This window comes from Sylvia atricapilla, chromosome 8 (assembly GCF_009819655.1).
Source record: "Sylvia atricapilla isolate bSylAtr1 chromosome 8, bSylAtr1.pri, whole genome shotgun sequence".
NCBI lineage: Eukaryota > Metazoa > Chordata > Aves > Passeriformes > Sylviidae > Sylvia > Sylvia atricapilla.
This window is the reverse complement of record NC_089147.1, coordinates 11961965-11984795: the sequence shown is the minus strand read 5'-3', so window position 1 is coordinate 11984795 and position 22831 is coordinate 11961965. Positions and strand designations below refer to the sequence as shown.

At 46.1% G+C, this 22831-nt stretch overlaps 1 protein-coding gene across 1 annotated transcript; it reads right to left on the bottom strand.

The window, feature by feature from the left end:
* Positions 1 to 3529: 3529 nt before the first annotated feature.
* Positions 3530 to 22752, bottom strand: ITPRIP (inositol 1,4,5-trisphosphate receptor interacting protein). The gene is made up of 3 exons (XM_066323616.1): positions 22347 to 22752; positions 22139 to 22245; positions 3530 to 9596 (listed from the first exon to the last, which is right to left on the bottom strand). The coding sequence occupies exon 3, from the start codon at positions 9581 to 9583 to the stop codon at positions 7934 to 7936; it is 1650 nt and encodes a 549-aa protein (XP_066179713.1). The 5' UTR covers positions 9584 to 9596; positions 22139 to 22245; positions 22347 to 22752; the 3' UTR covers positions 3530 to 7933.
* Positions 22753 to 22831: the final 79 nt, after the last annotated feature.

Sequence of the window (22831 nt, the reverse complement as noted above, 5' to 3'; positions counted from 1 at the left end):
GAACTCCCCACAACTGTTCCTGTGTAGGGAACAGACAGTGTTTCCTGTAAGCTGCAAACCATTTGCATGAGTCACCCATGGGACTGCACAGCAAAAGCATAGGAGGGCTAAGAAAAAAGCAGGAAAAAAGCTGTCAGTTTCAGACTGCCTGAAGAATCAGTGAGGACCAGTGGAGACATTATGAACTGATACTGTCCTTCCTGCAGCTCTCTGCATCGTTCCTGCTAGCCCAAAGGATCCTTTTGTGCCTTTCCTTCTGTCACTCAAACCATCCTCAGAAGAGAGCTCTCAACAAGAAATTGCTTTGGGCCGATCCACAGGTTGAAGTGTGAATGTTTTCTTCCCCTATTCATTCATCACAGAGCTCTTTTCTGTGCCTGTTCAAGCTTGGAAGCAGACTTTGTCTCCTCTTTCGTGTAGTAATTAAGGCATGGTGATTAATCAGCTGTTTGTGGGAAGACAGCTCTGATAAAACCTGTGTATTCAAGCCCACAGATTAGTGCCTCAGTTCCTCTCCATATGCTTTATGTGTGTTGACTGTTCTGTGCTGGTCTGTCTCTGCTCTGAATCAAACCTTTCACTTCCAAAGCTTTGCCAGGTGTGGCTCTGGCAGAGGAGTCAGTGTGGGGCGACGGTAGACAGCTGCACGTGGACAAGCCTTGCTTTTCTCTAGTTTTGCTACAGGAGGTGTGTAATACTGACATGGTGTGATAGCCCTGAAGGTGAACTGAACTGGCAGGAATATCCTGCTGAGAGTGCAGAACACTTCTGTGGGAACGCCTGTGTGATGGAGGCCAGGAAGGGCTGCTCTGGATCATCCTGTGCTTACAGGCACAGGAAGCATCCAGGGCTGCCCTGCCCTGCCCAGAGTGAGCAGGCAGGGATAAGATCTGCAACATGTTCACAAGCTAAATACCATCTCCCTGAGGATTTGGGAAATCTTCCTGTGCTGTCTGATTCCCCGCAGAGGGCTAAAGAGCAAGACTGAAGGTGGGAGCCAGGGGATGGATTTCTTGATGCAGCTGGGGAGCTGAAAGGACAGGTTGTTTGCTGTGGTTACTGATCCCAGAGTTGCCTAACTCTGTCTCCTGGGCCTGTACTGCACAGTGTTGGATCCTGAATGGTAGATTGTCTGCAGAAAGGTGCCCATTTCGACTTCCAATTGCATTATAAGTGTCATGGTTCTTCTGCAAAGTAGGACAATACAGACAGAAACTTAATCTTGTCTCCTTACATGGTTAAATCTTTGAGTTGAGACTGTTAATGGCTGTGGGCACACCAGTAGATTTGAAGATAGTTTCACATCTAAAATAGACTCCTTTACCTACTGAGTGCCTAAGACATCTTTAAGAACTTAATTGGTTTTATTTTTATTTTTAGCACGATTTTTAACACAGTGCCACAGTCAGACATTTTACAGGCCCTCAAATATCTAAACAGGCTGTATTTAAATGTTTCACCTCAGCACTTTCTGTGCTCCCCCCTCAGAGCAGATCAATAAAGCTAATATTTTTTTTTTCCTCCTGCCTCTAACATTCTGGATGAGCTCTGGTTTTAGCTAGGCAGATTTATAATTACTTAAAACTCAGAGTCTTTATTTGCAGAGCTGCTGTCTTTGAATAATGACTGAGAAGCTTTGTTCTCTGCCTCTGAAGCCAGAAATTTTACTTCCAGCAGTTGAGGAGTCTCAGATGACACTCTTAAATGTAGCATAAATGGAAAATGAAGTTTCTTTTGAAAAACACTGTAACAATAATTGATCCATTGCAGGGACTTGCTCAGATTTCCCTTTTGAGACCAGACTAGTTGAATAGATATGATGGCAATAACTGTTTGCATCCATCTTCCCTTAAGGCTCTGCTGCAAAGTTGGGTGGATCATTCTGAGAGTAGCAGAAGCAGTAACACAACTCTGCATTTTCTCACAACTTATTTCTTCAGGTCAAAGAAGACATGAGTGCTTACTACCTTTTACTGCACTGGAAACATTTATAATACCTCTTGTGCTTTTGAAGCATTATGAGAGTCTCTGTCTCATATCCATTTGCCTGCTTGCTTAAAGATTATCAGAGGTATTTCTGAGCTCCATCAAATTGAGTGAAAGTTGTTTGATGGATTCAGAAGCTACCCAACACCTTGAGACATCCTTTTCCCAAACAAATAGAATCCAGTTGAATACAAGTTAAAATCTGATCCTTTGCCAGTGGCATTTGGGGACAGACCTGTGTTAAATTTTAGTCCTGCAAGCAACAAAACATAAAGCAGAGTTGAGCAGAGTGGATGGAACATGTTCAATATGTGGGCAAATCCTGAGCAGGATCCCATTCTGAGACCAGTGTTACCAGTTTGATCCTTACTGGTACCTTACTGAATTCATGTTAGCATGCTTCTGAGTCACCATATCCTCTGAGGTTGCTTTTGATTTTTTTTTTTTAATAGCACAAGTATCTCTGCCTACTTGAAATAAAGGAGATGGTGTCTTTGCTTACAGCTACCCCATGAGTGGTAAAATGTCATTAGTTAAATTTTTAAGCTAAACACCAGTCTCTAGTGGGTGGCTTTCTCTTTCTACGCTTACCCTTTCTGTTCCAAAGCAACACTGAAGCAGTAGATTGAGGTAAAGGAAAAATGTGTTCTAGAAAATCAAGAGCTCAATGGAGAAAATGTTGCCGAGTTTGTCAGATAGCTTTGAAACAGGATGGGTTTATTTTTGTTTGGTTTGGGGTTTTTTTGTTATAACAAAGTTGCACCAAACCAGGACTGCTGATGATCCTGGGCTACAGAATTCCCTTTCCAGCAGTGTGTGGTCGACCCTGGGAAGTTTTAACCTCTGCCTAGGTAGATTTGAACTGCAGCTTTTAAGCCAGCTGCTTCTCAGACCTGCACAGTGCTGATTCAGCCCCAGTGAGCACTGGAAGGCAGAGTTATTAAAGGTGTGCAGGGCATTCTGTGGGGCTGGAAGACACTTTGCCAAGGAAACAGTGGTGCTTTTATTATGTGAATCAATAACGAGCTCTGTGTGTGCTGCCAGAGCATATTAGAATATTAACAAGGAGGTGCCATTCTCTTAAACCAGGCAAAGAAGTTAAGCAGGGTGCTGGGGGGTGGTGGGTGGTTGCTGAACTTGGCTGTGGATACTCATAAAATAAGCAGGTAAAGAGGATTCCTCTGGCTGAAATGGAAATTCAGGACATCTCTTGTTCAGCCTGTAAGGGCAAAATCTATCAGCATTATTTAGGGCTTGCCACAACAGGGTATTTTTGAGCAGACCTATTCATAATAATTACTTTGATTTCCTGTGGATTTGTATTCTCAAGAAGAATGACAGCCCTGGCATTATTCTGGAATAGCTATCCCACTTCATGTTCATGTTGCTCTTCTGGAATCACTTCTACAGGAATCCCAGGGATTCTTGCTGCTGAGTTCACTGTGCTGGGATCACACTGGAAACATCCCCAGTCCTTCCTTCTGCTCTCTTAGAAACATTTTGCAGGGAACTAAAAACAAAAGAGACTTCATGCTCATTTAGATTTTATATAAGACTTCCTTTATTATAAATAAAGCTGCATGAGAAGATCTATACAAATTCAACAGTGTCCTGCTATAGAAGCAGCGGTTTAAGTACAGCATTGTCAATCAAGGAAGACCTTAGTCTGGAGAGTTATGGTGCTATTGCCTATCTTGGCTGCCTTGCCAAGATTCATCTCTGTACTACAGTTTTGCTTCTGAGCTAACATGTTGCACACAGACCCCCCCCACCCCCCACTTCTAAGAAAACACAAGTAATAAATAAAGCTGTTTACCAGGTAGGGTCCTGTGAGAGCCAACCCCTCACTGAGCAGCAGCAAAGCTGTTACAGGTGCCTAAAGTCTCATTTCTTCACCACAGAGAAAACACTGCAAAGACTGCCTTAAAAATGGCTGGCAAGCAAACACCAAATCCTGCTGCTTGAATACTGGATAATTTTTTGGATCATTTTGCTAAACTACATCTTTGTATCCCTGTATATACCTGTATACAGAGCAACTTGGAGAAACTTTCTTCTGTGGCTGCTTACCAGTGAACACCCAGCACTCAGCTCCTGTACAGCAATAATAACCTTAGACCAAGACATTTTCTAAAGGCAAATGGCTCCTGAGGCTATGCTGCAGATCAGTGGTTGCTATCAACTCACCACTAATTCCACTGCTTTGACAGAGCCTGTAATGAAATATTAAAACCACAAGCTGAGGGCACAGGGAGTGGTTGGAAACCAGTGGAAGGCACTCAGAGTTCATCTGTTGAATTCACCTGGTTAGCAAATGGCAAGAACAGTGTTGAGGGTCCAGGACAGGCTGTTTACCTTTCCTTAGGATGTCTCACAGAGATACAGGCATTGCCAAAGAGATGTTTGTTACTGAGCTGCCACATGCAGTTTGGTTTTAAAAGAATGTTTTTCACTTTAAACCACAAAACCTCACTTCTACTCCCATCCTTTAAAGCTGCTTCCTATGATTACCCACCCAGATTTCAATCAAGGCAGAACTGCCCATGGGCAACACTAAAATGTCTTAGGACATTTTTACTGGCTGGCAGCTGATGGAACTGAATTGTCTTATAATCTTTATTTTGTGAAATATGAGCATGGGCTTAGGCTAGTATTTGGCAGGTAAAGATTTGATCCAGGAGAGACAAGAAATCCAAGAAATCATGTGCTTCACATCACAGCCTCCTTGTACCGTGGCAGAGGTGTGGTCCAAAGAAGCACTGTGTACCAGCCTCTCCTCTGATGGGACATGTCTGTACCTTTGGTTTGCAAGGAAGATCTCCACTCTGAGGCTTATAATCTCATCTCTCCACTCTGAGCACATCATATAATCACATTTCTCCCAACAGGTATGAGTGGGCTCCCTCACAGCCTAAATGCACAGATCAGATCACTCTAAAGGTGCTCAGGGCAAAATGGGCATATTGCAGGTAGGAAAACTAAGCCAAGCAATTTGCTTTCAGTGGAATCAGATCCACAAATTACTTGATTCAGCTCCAGCTTCTGTTCAACTAAACCCCATGGGAATACTGCAGGGTCAGTTTGGGCGTAAGAGAGAACAGGCATTCAAGTACAGAAAACAAAGAACAAAAGATTCAATACACTTATCAGTCCAGGTTCCCTTTGAGTCTGAGCAGTGGTGCTTGGGGCTGTGTAAAGACGAGTTTGGGCACGTTTACAAGCCCGTTTCAACTGATGTTGCAAAGCTTTGCCCTGACATTTTAATAGGGGAGTTACCTTATTCTGTTCAACAGCCTTTTCTTCTCATGCTCAACCTTATATAAAAGTTATTTTTCAACTCTGGATGTCATTTCCTGAGAGACCTTGGTCACAAATTTGTTTCTGTTCTTTGGACAGTCTAAATTTAGATTCCTGACAGGAAATGGCAGAGAAATTCTAATTTCTCTCTGGCTGGGCTGGGAGCACATTTAGAAGCAACTTCAACCACAACTGCTCCAGTATGACCTGCCTGCCGGCAGTCTGTGTAAAGCTGGATTTGCTACAGGCACTTTGTAGTAAACCTGGGCAGGTAAAAATGGCAAATATCCTGGGTTTACACAGCTTCTGATGTAGCCTCTAGGCTCCAGTACTGACCCGCCCTCCCTGTACCTCTGCTTGTCACTACCTGCTTGCCATGGCCCCTGAGATTGCTCCTGCTCTCTTTCCTACTGAAGAAAGCCTTCTTGGCTGTACTAAGGAAAGCCAGGGATTTACAGCACTCGTTAGCGTCAGCAATTAGTCCTGCCCTGTTGCTCTCCTGGCAGTCTCCCACGCACTGATCACCAAGGATGCTGAAGCAAGCACTGATGATCCAAGACTTTTTCCTACTGGCATTACTCACCAGCCTCTTCTCCCCCATTCCTACCTACCTCTTACTTTCTGTTCAGAGATCCTACTTCACTACCTGTGGTAATAAAAGCCAAGGGAGGCAGCTCTTTGAGCATAGCTCTGTCACCATCCATGCTTTCTTGTAAACCAGGTGTGGGACAGGAGTTACAGCTTTCTCTGCCTTTGTGTGTGGTGGCCCTCACTGGTGGCAGGACACAGAAGTAGCAGACAGCAGTGAGGTGGTGAAACAGTTTTTACCAGGAAAAGGGAAGAGAGGACATGTCTACAGAGACTTTGCTTGTCAACTGGATAAGGCTGGATAACCAGCTTCATGTTGTACGCTGTCCTCAGCAGTGGTTCAGGATTGAATCTTCTCTCTGATGTGACAGAGAGGATTGATAAAAAGGGATCTGTGGCGTGATGGTAGAACCATCCCTGATGGGTCTTACCTCACAGAACCACACTCTTGTAAACAGGATTATGAGAAGCCCTAGTGTAAAACTTTGCAGGAAATCCTAGTGTGAGAAAATGGTAGGAAAGGCCCCTTAGCACTGGAGGCCAGGCTCCTGGGACCAGCATAAAGCAATGATGCACCGGGGCCCTGGTTTGGACCCCACACTCAGGAGGGTGAGGATCTCCTGAGTCCTCTCCTTCAGCAAACCGCTAACATGCTTCCTGTGGGATTTCAGAAATTTCCATTTCTGCAATGTTTTGTTGGGATTTTTTTAGTACATGCCTCAAGATTCTAACCTGGCCTGAAAGCCTGCAGCAGCTCTCCTCCTTTGCATTCCCAGCTCAGCAAATTACAGTCTATCAGTGCAGCTCCTCAGAGCAGCAATCTTTAAAAAGATTGAGGAGAATGTATAAAGTAGCTTTTGCCTGCATATGTGGAGCAGAAGGGACATGAATCATAAGGCAACTGCAACAGCACTGCCCAGGTCTACACTACATGTGTATCTTTTTCATTCCTTCCTTCTCCTCCCTGCTGGCTTAGGCCTAATTAAAACCATGTGCAGAGAGTCACATTCTCATTTGGAGGCTGATTGTTCACTCTTGCTACCAGACTTCTGAGATTGACTTCATTACAGGATAATTTTGGAGAACTGCTTCTTTTATGAAAGCAAAACTTAGAGCAGTCATAGAATCAGAATAGTTTGGGCTGGAAGGGACCTCCAAAGATCATATAGTTGAAGCCCGGCTTTTCCTTTCTCTCTAGGCTGTTCTCACACCTTAGTGCCCCAAGGTAAGGAAAACAAACAACCCAGAATGTCAGAACCCAATAGTGGCGTTTCTTTTATCTAAGGTAAAAAGAGTTCCTGTTCATTGATCCATACAAAATGGACAGGAAAATAAGCCACTAGCCAAGTCACCATGGAAGACTTGAATGAAATGGTCTGAAGACACAGACCCTGCTCTGCTACATTCTCCCATAGGAGAAAAAAATGTGCAGGGGTGTTTTGGAAGGACAGGACAAGCCATTTAAGTTACTGCTACAAGAAGGCTTTTTCTTCTACTTTTTTTTTTTTTTTAACTACAGTTCCCTTTTGAAGCTGTACTTTAAGCATCTCCATCCAGTCCAGATCTTGTGCATGACCCTCCTCCTCTCCACACCAGCATGTACACTTACATTGCACTTCCCACTGGTGAAAGAGCTCCTGCTGTCTGCAAGCAGACAGGCTCCTTTGATCCCAAGATCCTGTCTCTGATTCCCCCACACTGTTCTTATCTCCCCCTTCTGAAGGAAATGAAGTATTTGGCCACCATCACACCCCCATCCCCATTTGCATTGCAGGCATCTGAATAAATTACTTATATTTGTTGCTCTAGCATGACTGAGGCACAATAGAAAAAATATATTCTTAGTTGCATAAAACCAAACACGACAGTGGAACAGAAACCTACTTCAACACCACATCTTCCAGTTTCTCCCTATTCTCCCCCCACAGCCTCCTCCTTTCAGCAGGAACCATGGCCCAGGAGTGGTCCAGCTCCAGACAAGAAGCTCTATTGGCAAAGTCAGTTGTGTCCAGGAGGCTTCAGAAAGTTGCCCTCTGGACTTGTGCTTAGAGTTTGGCTTTGGTTAAAGGGGTTCCTTACGGATCCCGTTGGTATGTGCAAGGGGAATGTGCACTGTGTACTCATTTATCAGTGCAGACATGTTCCTGAGCATCTCGTGGAATGTGTCCACCATCTTCCTGTAAATGTCCCTGCGCAGCACAAAGGGACGGAAAAGGTTGAGAGGCTCAGCCCTCTGAAATATGATGGGGAAACCCAGCTCTGCTGGTACCTTCCCATTGCCAATAAAGAAGTGATAAAGCTTCTTTTCATGCAAACATTTCTCTAGGAATTTCAGCATGTCCTGTAGGCGGGCCTCCAGGTTTTCTGGGGCCCAGTCCTGACTGGGACGTGCCTGCAGGAGATGCAGCAGCACTGTCTTCAGGTGGTAGTTGGTGAGCCCACTGGGACCTGTGAGGCTGCATTGCTTCCCATGGAGGAAGGAGAGGATCTGAAGGCAGCTGACGTGGCAGGCATTGGCAGGCAGTGTTTTGGAGACGAGCTGGATGAACCTCCTCTCATACACTGCAAAGGTGAGAAACCAGTGGGTGCTGGAGGGGATGTCTGCTGCCAGGCTGCTCCGAGGGAAGTGGGAGATGAAGTAAACGTCAGAGTTCTCATACTGCACCACAGGGGTGAGGTTGAAGGCAATCGATTTCCCCGATTTAAATTTTATCTTCAGGGCTCCTGGCGAGTCCAGGAGGCTGAAGGAAAGGTCAAATTCATATTTGTGAGAGATTCTGTTCCAGGCCTTGGTGACAGCAATCTGGAACCACTTCATGACTTGGTTGGCATCCAGATATTGAGTATTTTTGAAGCACAGGAGGTCTTCCATCTCACTGCTGGGCCTGCTACTACTGACCTGGCTATGGAGGAGGCACAGCATATCTTCCCCTAGTTTAGTCTTGTCACAGATGCAACCCGTGGCATCCTCATCTGCTCTGCACACTTTGATAGTGCCATAACCTTGTTCATCTGGAGGAAAAGAGTCACCAGAGCACCAGGTCTGGCAGCAAAAGCAATAAGGCTCTGGAGGGGCAAAAGGCACTATCAGATCACAGACAAAGGGTTTACGCACTCTCCAATTCTCATACATGCTCCCCACACCCATACAATCTTCCACTTCCATGTCAGCATCCCGGTTACAGACGCTCCTCAAGGCCTCCAGCAGGTCGTCTGCAAAGCCTTCCACCATCTCCCGCATCCTGGCCATGTCTGTGGTGGTACCCAGGATTCGCTTCTCATAGAAGCTGGCCAGGACAGCCTTGCTGGGGAAGGCCACTCCTTTAAATGCCTTCCCCAGGACTGCCATGTCATCCTCTTCTCCTCCTGTGTCCTGCCAGTTCCCTTCCTGGAAATCCTGCCTCCAGAGCTCGATCAGCAGGAAGATGACCATGGAGAGGGCAGTCCACATATCCCATCGGACCTTTTCCTCTTTGCTTTCCTCCACTACCACTGCAGCCTTTTCCAGAGCCTTCTGTGCGGCTTCCTGGTCTGCGATTTCCTTCTCCAGGCGCAACTGCTCCAGGCGCAGGCTCTCCTCCCGCTCCTTCATCTTCTGGATGATTTCCTCTGTGTTCTCGGGGACAGTGCCATTCTCCTTAGGGAAGAAGAGCGGGTGGTTGACAATAGCTGTAATCACCAGTAGGCACACCCGGAAGAGTCCCACAGGCATGGCAGTTTCTTCCCTGGAAGAGAAAGAAAGGTGAAATGACCCATGATTTGGAATATATTCCCTCAAGGGCAAATATGAAAGAAACTCCTCACTGCAATAAGACCTTTGACATCCTTTCCAGCCCTGGAAAAAATGCTTGAATTGAGAAACCTCTAAGAGCACACCCATTTCTGCAAGTTATCAACCAACTTCCCAAAGAGGCTTTATCAGCTGATGGTGAGGATAAAAGTGCTCTTATCAAATGAACCTCAAAAAATAGAACTCTGCAGGCACTTCTGGCTGTCAACCCACTGCCATGCTGTTGGGCAGTGTGGGAGGGCAGGTCCTTCCTTTGCCTCTCCTTCAAAATTCCATGGACAGAAAAGGAAAAAAAGAAGCAGGCAGAACCTCCCCAGGTGGGTGCAGGACTGGAGATGAACACTGCTTTTCTTCAACATAAAGCTAGTATTTCAGATGTGGCAGTGGCATAAGGCAGGTTACCTTCCTGTCTGTCCTGGTTACCTTCCATGTTAAGCATGTCTGGGAACCCAAACAGCCTGCCTGGATCAGGGAAACCTTCGGTGCCCTGCTGGTGAGGTGCACCTGGGTGGGAACAAGCCTGCACAGTTTTGTGCTTCTAAAGCAGGCATTACAGGCAAAGCTCTTCCTGCCTTTCAGCACCATCAGGATCAGGCTGTGGCAAACCCTCCTGGCCCCTAGGATGCCTCATGATTGCCATTCCCAGGAAAAGGGCAGAAACAAAGGCTCTGCTAAAATGGAAAGGGTTTCCTTTAGCCCAGTGGCTGTCAAAGCATCAGGCTGCTTATTTTTGGTGCTTACTACACTACTGATCTGTGGAGGACATTAGTAAACACCATGGCTTTGATCTAAGCCATCTCCCCCAAGCACCCCCTGAACAGCTGTGCTTGCAGCAGCTCACTCCTTTGCAGTGCCCTCAACAAGGCTGTGAGCCACATCCTAGCCACATGCCAGCAACAGTCCCATGTGTCACCCCTTGCACAGGCCTTGGCATGACTGAGACCACTATGGTGTTTTGGAGTGGCTTTGTGTGGTTACTGGCTCTGCTTTCCGTGCCATGGGGGTCACAATGAAAGGATTTAATTCCCAACTTTCTGAGACATGGTCCCGTTGCTGGGGTCTCTGCCTGGTGGTCCTCAGAGGGCTGGACCAGACAGTGCTCTGGCTAAAGCCTGGACTGTTTCTTCCCAGCTGGCATTTCTGTTTCTGGAGGGCTGGCATCCCTGCTCAGGGCAGTACAAGCTGCAGTTGTCGCCCATTGCTGTAACACTGGAAGCTCACCAGTCCCTCTTTCTAGTGAAATCACCTCTCAGTCCTAGCACAGGGAGATCAGAAGGACAAGATGGACAAACAGGCATATTTCTTCTTCCAGCAGGGAAATTTTAGCAGAGCTGCTTTAATGCCTCAAAAGTGCTTGAGAGAGAAGGTTTTCTGTTACAGAAATAAAGCCTATCAATAACATACTTCATCAATCAGACCAGAAATAGCAATCTCATTCCTACATAATTCTGTGGGGGGAATGAAGCTGTTTCACAGAGAGCCAAGAGATGGTGAGACACTCTGTGTGCTCCAGGGGCTCAGGGCTGTAATTCTAGCCCCCTGGAATAGCTCCTTCCTGGCCTGAACCCAGCATGTTTTGGTGCCACAACAATCCTGCTGTCCCAGCATCTGGGCAAGAAGGAAAATATCTCTGGCAATCTCTTTTATGCCTCCACAGGGCACACAATAAAGACAGATCCACCCCAGTGGAGCTTGTTATCGTAACTGCACAACAAACTGCTGGTTTTGATTGCAGGAACCTGGATTTCCTCAATGTGAGCATTTACTGTACATGGGAACTGTATCCTTCAGCACACAATTATCTTCCCTTATGAGAGGGCTGGGACTGGAATAACAAGGGAAGGGAACAGGATTGAGATGCATTGTCCAAGCCGCAAGAAAATTCACACGGTGCTCAGGATAATGCTCCATGCCCCTCCCTGTGTAACATTTACCAACTACCCTTTTTTTAGATCCCATGCACATGCATAGAATGTTCTTATGCAGACATTGCTCTGGAAACAGTTTGTGGCCCTATCTTGTCCTTTTTTACATTTACATTAACTCTTTAATTCATCAGGCAATGAATTAAATCTGAATTAATGCCTAAATCTGGGTGTTCCAGTTATTCTATGAGCTCTGCGCCTGGGCACATTTTAAAAAGAAATTTGGGTCGCCCTGCATTGCAAAGGGCTTTATCAGTTTGCTGGGGCAGGGCAGGAAGTGCTGGCGAGTTCCATTCCTTAGTACTATGCTCTTGCAGACCACGTGTGCCTTCCAAGCTTAAAAATAACATGGCCAAGGTCCAGGTGCCTCCTCCTTGCAGTCTTGACCAGGATGACATCACTGCTCTGCTCTGCTCGACCACTGTCCCTGCAGATGAAATGTTTTACTGTAACCACATTACTTCTAAGGTAAGGCTGAAAGAAGTCAGCTTCCTTAGGATCTTCTTTCTCATGCCCAGCTGCCCATGGGCACACTGCTTGCCACAGGTTACCTGTCCCAAAGCTTTGCTAGCAGCAGGGGTTAGGCCAGACATCCCCAAGTCCCTCACTGGCTGGCTCAGCTGCATTCACTCCAGGCCACACTGACATTCCAGGATACCCCAGCTCATTCTGCTGCAACCTCTTCCCTCAGCAAGTGCTACAGGCATCAACCTCTGAAAACTGGAAGTGACAAGATCTTCAGATCACATTGATTTACAAGAGGGATGTCTTGTTTTCAGCCCACAGCAAGTTCTGCTGGTCAAAACTGCCCTTTTGCTACTGCAGCTACTCACTCCACAAAATAAAGCCAAACATTAACCTCAATTAAAGCTTAAGGTTAATGCTATTCAGTGACCAAAGTCAGTGGAGCCTGCCCTTGGCTGCAGCAAGGGTGGTACAGGTAGAGCATTCCCACATGTCTCAGACACAGCTTTCCTGGTTAATATGAAAGACTCAACAATACAGGTGAAACCAGTAGCACTGCCTGCTACGGCGCTCCAGCATTCCCCATAAGAAAGGCTGCTCTTTTCCCTTGCTTTTAACTTCAGCCCAAGCTATTTAAGCCTGATAAAAATATTTATATCTGCTCAGGCTGAGACAGCTTTTGTGTGGGGAAAAGGGAGAGAGGCCAAACCTTTCCAAGCTTGACACTAAGAAAGAGAAATGGCAATTTTTCAATTTACGCATCAAATTTAGCAACATTTCAAATACGGGATGGGGAAAAAAATAAAAGGTATTCATAAGTTTTTAAATAGCAAGTTCTCAAAGCAATCTGCAACCTTTTCTGAATTTCTCACCCTGACAGTTTTTTTTCCCATTTAAAGTATAAATAACATCTGGACTCAGTAAGAGGCTTACATCCTACCTACCTTCTGCAGATCCTCCTGTAGCAGTCCTGGGGCTCCAAAGACCCTCCCAGAGGGTGCCGTGGTCACAGGCAGGCCACTCCTGCCAGCAGCAAAAGCAGCCCCTGCTCTACTCCTTGGGCCTTGTGAAAATGTAGAGACCCCTCTTTTCTCCCATGGGCACAAAGCAGAGAAAGGTGAAGGAAGACCACAGAAAATTGCTTGGGAAATGAGGAAGGGCCAGGGTACGTGAAACCTCACTGTCTTGATGCGAAGCTGTCTCTGCTCACTGCCCAGCATGTGATGCTACTTGTTCAAACCTGCCTCTGGCACTAGAATTAGTTTCCTTCTGGGCTTTTCTGTGGCACTCACTGCTGTAGTGACTAGGGGCTTTGCTGAGTTTAAGGTTAATGACCATTCTGCACAACCCTGGGAGTGAGGGCTCAGAGAGATAAAAACAGCTGATCACTCTGTTGCCTGATTACAAACAACCAGCTGCATCCTGCAGCACTTGGTACGTTCAAAGGGTCCACTAAGAGCACCTGCATCCCTCCACCCACAGCTCCCAAGCAGGTCAGGCCTTATCCTTTCAAACCTGAAGATGCCTCCCCAGCTGGAGGATCCTGACCAGCTCCAGAGCAGGTCCTGGATGATGCAGGAAGCCCCAAGAGAGGAAGGGGAAAGATAATGCTGCTGTCATGTAGTTCAGGTTGGTGCCATGAAGCCACAAGCAGAAGGTGGCCAGCTCTTGCCCTAGCTGATCTGAAAGGCCTTTGCTGCACAATTTACTAATGTTTGGCTTGCCTGGAGCACAGTTCCAGGTAGGACAGCATAAGGAAAGGAAAGCAGCACAGCTTCAGGGCCAGGCAGCAGCAGCAGCAGCTCCACCTTTAGCTTCTTCTCTTCACCTGGGACCATCAGAGCTCATACAAGGTTTGTGTGGGCTGGTCCTGTGGGCTGCTGCCCTGTGACAATGAGTGCTCTCCCCTTCCCAAGCCACCCTGTCACAGGGGATTTCCCTGAGGGGCAGCAAAGTCCTTCATGGAGATGATGATGCTCAAAGCCATAACAATGTCCTGTCCCTTCCAGCTAACTGTGCTTAATTTCTGATGTCCCTACGCCTTCCTCACACCCTTTTCCATAGCAGCTTCAGAACCTTTTGCCTCCTGCTCAGCCTGGCAAGGGAAAGAAAGAGATGGCAGCTTGCAGCTTGCCTCTGCAGGCTGCTCATGTGCTCTGAGCCCAGAGAACCCTCCACTTTCTCTGAAAAGAAGGGAAAGTATTTCCCTTTCATTAACAGTGCCTTTCTTTACTCAGGAGTTCCTCATGCAGCTTTTTTGTTCAGCCATTTTATTCCTCTAAATTTTGAATCATGGTAAGAAAAACATGCCCTGGCTGGTGTTCAGCAATAAACCAGGCAGGAGTGAGCTGAAGCTTTGATTCTGAAATTGGAAAAACCCAAATCAAGCCACTGATTGCAGTTCAGTATCACACTGGAACACGCCAAGACATCACTTACAATGCTCTCGATTGCTTCCTGCAATCTGGCTGACACAAAAGGCAATGAATAGGTGGCTGTTACATTGTGTTTTGCTTTGGTAGGCTGCAAGAAAAGAGGCATTTCAAGTAGACGATAGAAAATACAGCTGGCTGGGAGGCTTTTTTCATTGAAAGCTGCCAAATTTTTTAAACCAGAACTTTCATGGGAACAAATATGATTTCTGACTCTCTTATTGGGAGGGTTTTCTTGAGGTTTGGAAAGGACTCTGCTACTTGTTTTGACTGCAGAGATTAACAGGTCAAACCAGGCACTAACCTGCAACCGGGACTTTCTTACTGGGAAGATGTGAACCTCAGTCTGAGGGGTTTCAGGCCCAGCCCAGCCATATTTCCTCATGGCTGAGCTTCTGGGAGCTCTGTGATTCCTTCTCTTGCTGTACAACAGCAAACAAATTACCTTTTGGCCTTTAAGTGTTTAGTCTGAAAAAGGCTTCTGCATCATTTATGCAGATCTAGTAAAGAATAAAAGTTTGCTGAAAGCCCTTGGTAATGCACCATACCCTTCTCCAATTTGCAAGTATCACTGCCACCTCTGCAGGTATTCACAGATATGATCCAGCTGCCACTGAAAGAAATCATCATTTCTCTTAGTGGGGACTACAAGCTTTGATTTGTAAGACACTTGCACGATGACAGAGAAATGGGAATTACAGAGATGCATGTCAGTATTATTGTTACTGCCAAAAGTTTTTCTTAGACAACCCCACACCCACAGAGCACAGGGCACCCAGGACAGGCTCTTGGTCTCCCCTCTCCTGAGCATACAGTCAGCTGCAGCACACACAGCTCAGACAGGAAAATTAGGGGATAAAAATCCAGTACAGAGCCTGAGCAGCACCAACCTGTGCTGTTCTTTCAGCCCCTATGAATTAAGCTGTGTGCAGGACATCAGTGGGATGAGATGTCTACTGGGACAGAACAATGCCAGCCACAGTATCTCTAACTCATGTTCTGACTTGTTTTTCAGTATTAAATTAGTGCTACAGACAAAGTACTGAATTCCAGTTGCCAGAACAATCACAGCTGGTTCAGCACAGACAGGCAGGATTGGGCTCTGTCTTTGGGTCTCTACCAAAGCCTCAAGTGGGGAAGGACCAAATACACCACTACATGAGGTGCAGGGGTCTGGATGTTGAGACTGGTAACAAAACCACGTTTAAAACCAGAACAAGCCAATTTGTCCGCCCAGGACTATGGCAGTCAGGTATGCAGAACAACTGCCTTCCAAACTATGCCTGGAAGCCACACCCCAGATTAGCTGCTTGGCCACAGCACAGCAGCTGGACAAGGCCACTTGCCTGCTAGCTATTGTTCTGCTGTTTGATTGAGAACGTTGGCCTTTCGTAACATCCGTGGACGTCCTGTCCCGGGGCTGCCGCGGTGCCAACGGGGTCACTCGCGCAGCCCCAGTCGGACATCCTGCCCAACAGCTCTGCTGCGGGCTCTCGGAAACAATATTTTCCTCCTGGGGGTCACCAGATCAGCTATTTCCAAGGAAATGCTGATGCTCATCCTGTGTACAGGACTAGATAGCCCTCCCTTCCCATGGGCTGGTGGATTCGGGGGGGATCAGCACGTGAAGGGCACTGACAGTGCTCTGGAAACAGATACTGCTGTGCAGACCCAGGTCCAAACAAGGGATTTTTTCAGCTTCTCTCAAAGCAGAGGAGTGTTTGACTGGCCCTAGGAAAAAAAGGCAGCCTTTCTCCTGTCTGCCAGTCATACTGCCTTTGCCATCAGAAGCTTTTTCTCAGGCCTTGTTAACTCTCCCTTGCTTCAGTTTGAACCCCTTACCATTTCAGTGCCCACTGGGAGTACAAGTGGGACAGTTTTTTGTTTTGTTCTTGCAGTAGTTCCGACGTACTCAGAATGTTCAGAGGTACTCCTGTCCCGCCTCAGCTTTCACTGTACACAGATGCATTTACAAGCTGTTGCCATAAAACCCCACTGTCCCCCTTACCCCAAAGCCTAAACTGTACAAAGTATTCTTTCTGGTTCAAAGGGAGCTATCTGCCTTCCAGGGCTCTTTTCCAAAGCCCAAAGACATGTGGCACATGTTTGATTTTCAGTTTTATCAGCAAGTGGGGATTTATTGGGCCCATTTCTGAGTCATTGTTTCTCAGTACATACACAGGTATCATACCACTAACCAAAACATGCTACTAATCAAAACACTAATCAAAACATGATCCTCTTCCTGCCCCAGAAGCCAGCAGCCACCACTAAAGGCAGCTTTAACAACTAATGAGTAACAGAGAGACACGTCATGTCCCCAAAGCAGTCACTGTTTACTCCATGCAAGGCTGGACCCAAGAGACGGTGCCCATGGAGACAAGGAGACAGCCAACACCGTGAGGAGTGTGATACTCAGCATCCTGCTCATTGCCCAAATGTGTTTTTATTGCTTTTTGACTATGCAAAGCCAGCTCAGCCCTTGTCAGCAAGCAGGACATAGGCAGTCTGTACAGCTTTGTGTTCCCTCTGCTATGGCCAAGAAGTTTTACAAATTGGGACATAGGGTTGGCTGCAGGAGAGGCAGGACAGCAAAGGTAGGAAGTGTGTATGTGACTCCCACCCACGTATTGAGCTGTTGTAGTAGGACCACAGCCAGGGACAGCTTGCCTTTTCAAGCCAAATACATTTTGTTTGGTTTTGTCTGTTAATAGTGAGGAAAACAACTGGAGTAGACCAAACTTTTGTGGTATGGGGTTTTTGGGGGGTGTGGGTGTTGGTTTTTTTTTTGTTTTTTTTTTTTTTTTTCTTAAGAGAAGAAAAGACACACGCAGAGGAAAATAAAAACCCTTAGCTTACCACCCTTACCAGCACCCTCCTCCTCCAATCCAACATGATGGGAGCCTGGGCAATAGTTGATCATACCCTTGCACAATCTTTCATCAGCACAGACTGACAAACATCCCTGCTGCTCCACCAAAAGCCTGATAGTGTCAACCACAATGGATGGAGCACTGTCACGGCACAGATCCTCTCTGGCCCCCACCTGGTGCTCATGCTGTGTCCTGCTCTGGCTGTCATCCCCTCAGCCACAACAGCTCCTTACATGTGAGGAGCCATGGCTCATGGATCTGGCCTGGCAGTCACCTCAGGGAGAGGTGGTGAGTACAGAAAGAGAGCAATTGCCAAGATGTTTGTTTAAATCTGCCCTCCTTTTCCCCACTTAATTCTCAGCAAGGTGGAAAAACCCCATACCAGTGTTGTTAAATCAGGCAGTATTGTTAACTCTGGCTCTCCTCATCCTGAGGTAAGCATATGCATCCTTGCACATTCAACTTAATCATACATCCATTGGAACAAATGCTTTGGTATTCAAATAATTGGTGCAAACATTATTAGAAAAATGATTTCCCAGCAGGGATACAGCACTCCAGCACATCTAAGAAGAGCACATGTAGATATTGGCAGGGCTCAGACATGACTCGCAGAATGATTACGTTTTACATGTGAAACTATGAAGTCCCATTTCAGTCATGAACATGAACAAATACATATTACAGACAGTAGAAAGCACAGTAGTTGCCAGATATTTCCACCCTGAGACACTGAACAAAAACACAGCAAAAAGAAATGATCGTTGTGGGTTGGGAATTTGGCTGATCTGAGGTCTTCTGCTCCATCACAGTCTTGACTCAGTGACAAAGCCACACTCATAGGTCAGGAAACCTGCAGGCCCAACTATCTGCTTAAACAGGACCCAAAACCACTGGATGGGATGGAAGGTTTGTGTGATATTGGACCATTGTTTTGCTAACTAGTCACTGCTGTTTGTATTCAAACAATAGGGAAAGAACTGTATTTAAAAGCTGGCTATTGTTGCCAAAATGTCACCACAGAAATCAAAAGCAATGCTTTTATCCCACTGCCTGAAATCCCAGCTTTTTTTTTTTTTTTTTTAAACAACATAGTTCTTTAAATAAAGTAGAAAACAAAACACAACCCAACCGACTGTGAAATCCCCTGCAGGGATGGGTAGAGGGTGTGGAAGGAAGAGAGAACAAGAGCACTTTTACTGCATTGCCCCATTTCCTTGCCCCTCACCAGGATGACTCCCTGATCTAAGCAGAGACACTGTGCATTGCACATAGCCTCTGAGGAAGCATCAAACCCTCTTAACTTCATTACCTAATGACTCTAGAAAAGATCAGGAGAAACAAGACAAATGCTTTGGGAAGCAGAAATCCCAGTCTTGGCTCATTTGCCATAAACCTAGCAACTGCCAAGGCAGACGCATGCACACAAATATGTTGGCTGCAGAATACTTCTGGCTAATCCTGTCTTCAAAATGAGTTGGAATAAATAAAAAGCAGCAGAAGAAAGCAAAGTCGTACAAGAAAACAAACTGCCCCACTTCCATACAATATTTCTCATCCTTTCAGCACCCATGGTCACCAATACAGAGCCATTTTCACCCAAAGGAATGACTCAGAGACAGCCTATTGCCACATGCACCCATATTTAATAATTTTCATGTGCTCTCTGCCCAGTCCTCTCTTCTTACCAAGAAAAGGAAACATCTCTAAGCTCTTTGTTTTGCTGAAGAATTTGTAAACTGAATGCTGGGAAGAAAAACTCTAAAAATGCTCAAGGGGAAAAGAGCAATGTAGCTTGCAGTGCTGCAGCAGAACTATCAAACACACACATATTAAGGTCGTGAAGCCACGTGGTTTTCATTTGGGATGTATGGGGTGAGCACATACGGTTGCTTTCTTTATACCATAAGCACAACAAAGGAAGGCTTTGTTTGAAAGCCAAGGGACAGCCTCTCGGCTCACTTAAAGGCTAACTTACAACGTAATGGGAACTGTGAGTCATAGCTGTGGGGCCCCTGCTCACAGGCACAAAACCCCCTCTGCTGCAGCTGGCAAGGAGCTCAGCAAGGAGCAAAGCCTCCAGCTCCACATGGGAGACCCAAAACATCCAGGACTAGCAGCAAATGCAAGGCTGAGCTGAGAGCACGTGTTGTGGATGACTTAGCACACAAATGCCTCCCTTTCAGTCGACATTTCTTCCTGTAACTCTGACAGAGTGTGAGATCATAACCCTGCACCTATTCCAAGAGCACGATGCAGCCATGAGTCAACAGGAAGGTGGGATAAATATCATCCAAGCACCTTCAGACCATCTTTTGACTTTGGCCACAGAAGAGCATGACCATGATTCTTACACTGAGCATAGCCAGCTCCCTAGGCTGGACCACACTAGATCTCTGTCCTTAGGTCACCTACTGTGCCAGATAACTTGTGTCATTGTGTGTTACAGGAGGGCAGGGTCAACTGGTAGATTCCAGCTACCCAAAATAAAGACATCACTTCCATTCTTGCCCCTACAAGACTGGAAGGTAAGGCTAATTTTTAATTACTGTGAATGAGTTGCAATCTGCAGTACAGAGGTATCTGTGCTGCTGAAACTTCAAGTATTTTCCCTCACATTTCCAATAGTCCCAAGGTATTTGGTTGCTCAATCCCCCGAGGCCTTTAGAAATCAAATTCTCCTCTGAAACCAGAGGCAGTGTTCCTCCTGAACATCCAGGAGGAAACAGATTAGGATCGAAGCATTCTGGGTGCAGATACAGAAGACCAAGCACCTCTGAGAAGCGTTATAGTATGAATATCATACTATATCATCATATATAATTTATGATACACTATCATCATTTTAAGCTTGAGAACACCTCCTTAGCTCTGCCTCAGGTATGTGTTAACACTCTACAAGAACTTAAAAAATAGGCAGAAAAAGAGGTCTGAAAAAGCAATAGAGTTTCTTCCCTCTGCCTACACACATGGCTTACACCATGCCTGGATGACTTCTGGCAAGTCTCTGTTTACTTTGTTCTGAAAAGCTTCCAGCAAACCTTTGCCTCCCAAGGCAGTCCAGACTACTGCCTAGCTGCCCCTACCTGCAATGAAGTCTCCTTATCACTGCTAGTGCTTTCTCCAAAATAAGCTGTTTGGATCCCTACTGGGATCCTGGCACAGGCAGGTGGTTTCTTGTCTTAGGGAGCTTCTTTACCTCCTTGCAGACAGCGTGGGAACCATTTGCTCCCTCTCCTCATCAGGTGCTCACTACTCATCACCAAACCCTCTGCAATTTGATAGAGCTGAAAACAAGGCATTCTCAAGCCAATTTACACTGGTTTTTCTGGGTTTTACCACAAACTCTACCTTTTCCACTGAAGGCACCCACCATCCCCACAGGCAACCCAGGGAAAGATGAGTTGGTTACAGAGGTGGCTCAGCTGACACCTTATAACTCATGTTCCTTTTCCCGCTCAGCCACAAGAACCTTCTCTAAGTGCAAGTGAAGGAACAGTAACAGTTTTCCTTTGCCAGGCAACCAGAATAAGCCTTTAAGTTGGAGACTGTGCCTAACAGGGCTTAAATTCTGGAACAGCTGGCTGCAATGATCCTCATCCTTGCCAACACCATGCTTGGTTTTTCTGAGCCATGTACATGGCAGTGGGATGCATCAGATGTTTTCCGTATAACTGCTGAAAAAGCATCTCTGCCTTGAGGCAAATACTGCTGATATAAATAGTGTGCCAGATCAGCCAGAAAAACCTGCCTCTGGAGGAGGGACAATAATGAAAGATGGTGAATGGAAAGGAAAAAGAGAAAGAGCTTCATTTACACAAAGCAGAATGGCAGTGGGCCAGCTCTCACAGCTTTGATCGGGGCTGGCTGGAGGAGCATGCCAGGGAACTCTCTGAGCTGAGCTTTGCTAGAGCAGAGCAGCTGTTTGAACTCTGTGATGGGAAAAAGAGGACAGACACCACCCAACACAGATCCAGAATAAATAAGAAAAAATCACGTGGAGTGCATGAACTAACAGGTACTCAGAGCTGTAGCAGAACATTGTGGCAGCCAGGACTGCTGCTCTGGCAGCTCCCTCTGTCATCAGCTTCAGTTCTTGCCCTCCCACCACTACTAGCCATAGAGCCTCCTGTCACACACTCGCAGAGCAGCACTGCCAGACATCTTGGTTTCACCCAGTTCTCCTTTCACTGTGTTTTTAGGGGTTTTCATACAAACATGAAAACTCTCCACATCGCTGGCTTGTGAAAGCACTATTTCCCTTCATCTGCCTCTGCTGTCACTCTTGATCATCTAGAAGTTGTCCAGCCACTTCCAGGCATCTGCTCTCCCTCTAACACTTAGAAGAGGGGAATTCCAGTACTTTGCCAGTCTGGATAAAGTACTTCTGGCAAGTTCTCCTCCACAGCAGAAAATGCATCAGAAGCTGATGCCAGTAAAGCTCTAGACCCTTTGGTTCCCTTCTGCCATCCCTCTCTGACTAGATCCCAACTGTACCAAGAGAAAAGAATAATTTTATACTGAAAGTCCAAAAGAAAGGCTTCTAACACTGATCTTCCACACTGAAGCCATTTCCAAATTAAACCTTCACAACATTGCTGCTTTTGCTTTGCAAGAAGCTGTCTGAACCTCACTGCTGGGAACATTTCTAAAATATGAGCCACACCAATTTCCTCTCAGCATTTCTGCTGCAAGGCTCAAGATCTCCTAGTGAGAGCCCATCAAGAAGCTTTTTAAAATCACATCGAATCTGGAAGGAAGAATGACCCCTGGAGCACTTACCTGCTACACAGCTTTGCAGGTGCTCATTAAACTTCACATTACTACTATCACTGTGATGCAGAGAAGAGTAAATTCAGTCACCCGCCACTGAAGCACAACCAGGATGTCTGCAAAACACAAAGAGAATGAATGAGGAAGTGCAGGCAGAAGACGGGTACATGATGCAGTTATCTAAATCACAGATTGATTAAAAGAGAGATTAACTCACCCTCTCATCTAATAAAATGATCATTAAAGCTCCAGAGACCAGAAATAATCAGTTTGAAGTGATCAGGGAAGAGTTAAAATGCTGCTTCTCCCATGGGAAAGTGTGTAGATCACACGTGGGTCTCTCAGCCTTGCAGACGTGTCGGCAAGCAAGGACCTCCCTCCTCTGACTCCATCCTCACCCACCAGCACTCTCCTTTTAAAATGGATTAGGGTCAAATGAGCAGCTGCATAAGTGCAAGGGCTGGGACAGTTTTGTCTGGGATTGGTTTGTCTAGAAAAGGCATCTAGCTGCTGTAAGCAGCTTGTAAGGTAGAAATACTGGCTCGGGGAGCTGGGTTTACTGAGCTAATGGGAGAAGCAGAAAACAGAAGAGGCAGGAAGCAAGTGAAAGAGCACAGGAAGATGTGAAACATAGAACCGCAGAAGATAAACTACAATATTTTAGGATAGAGAAGTGAAGAAATTTTACATGCAACAGGAAAC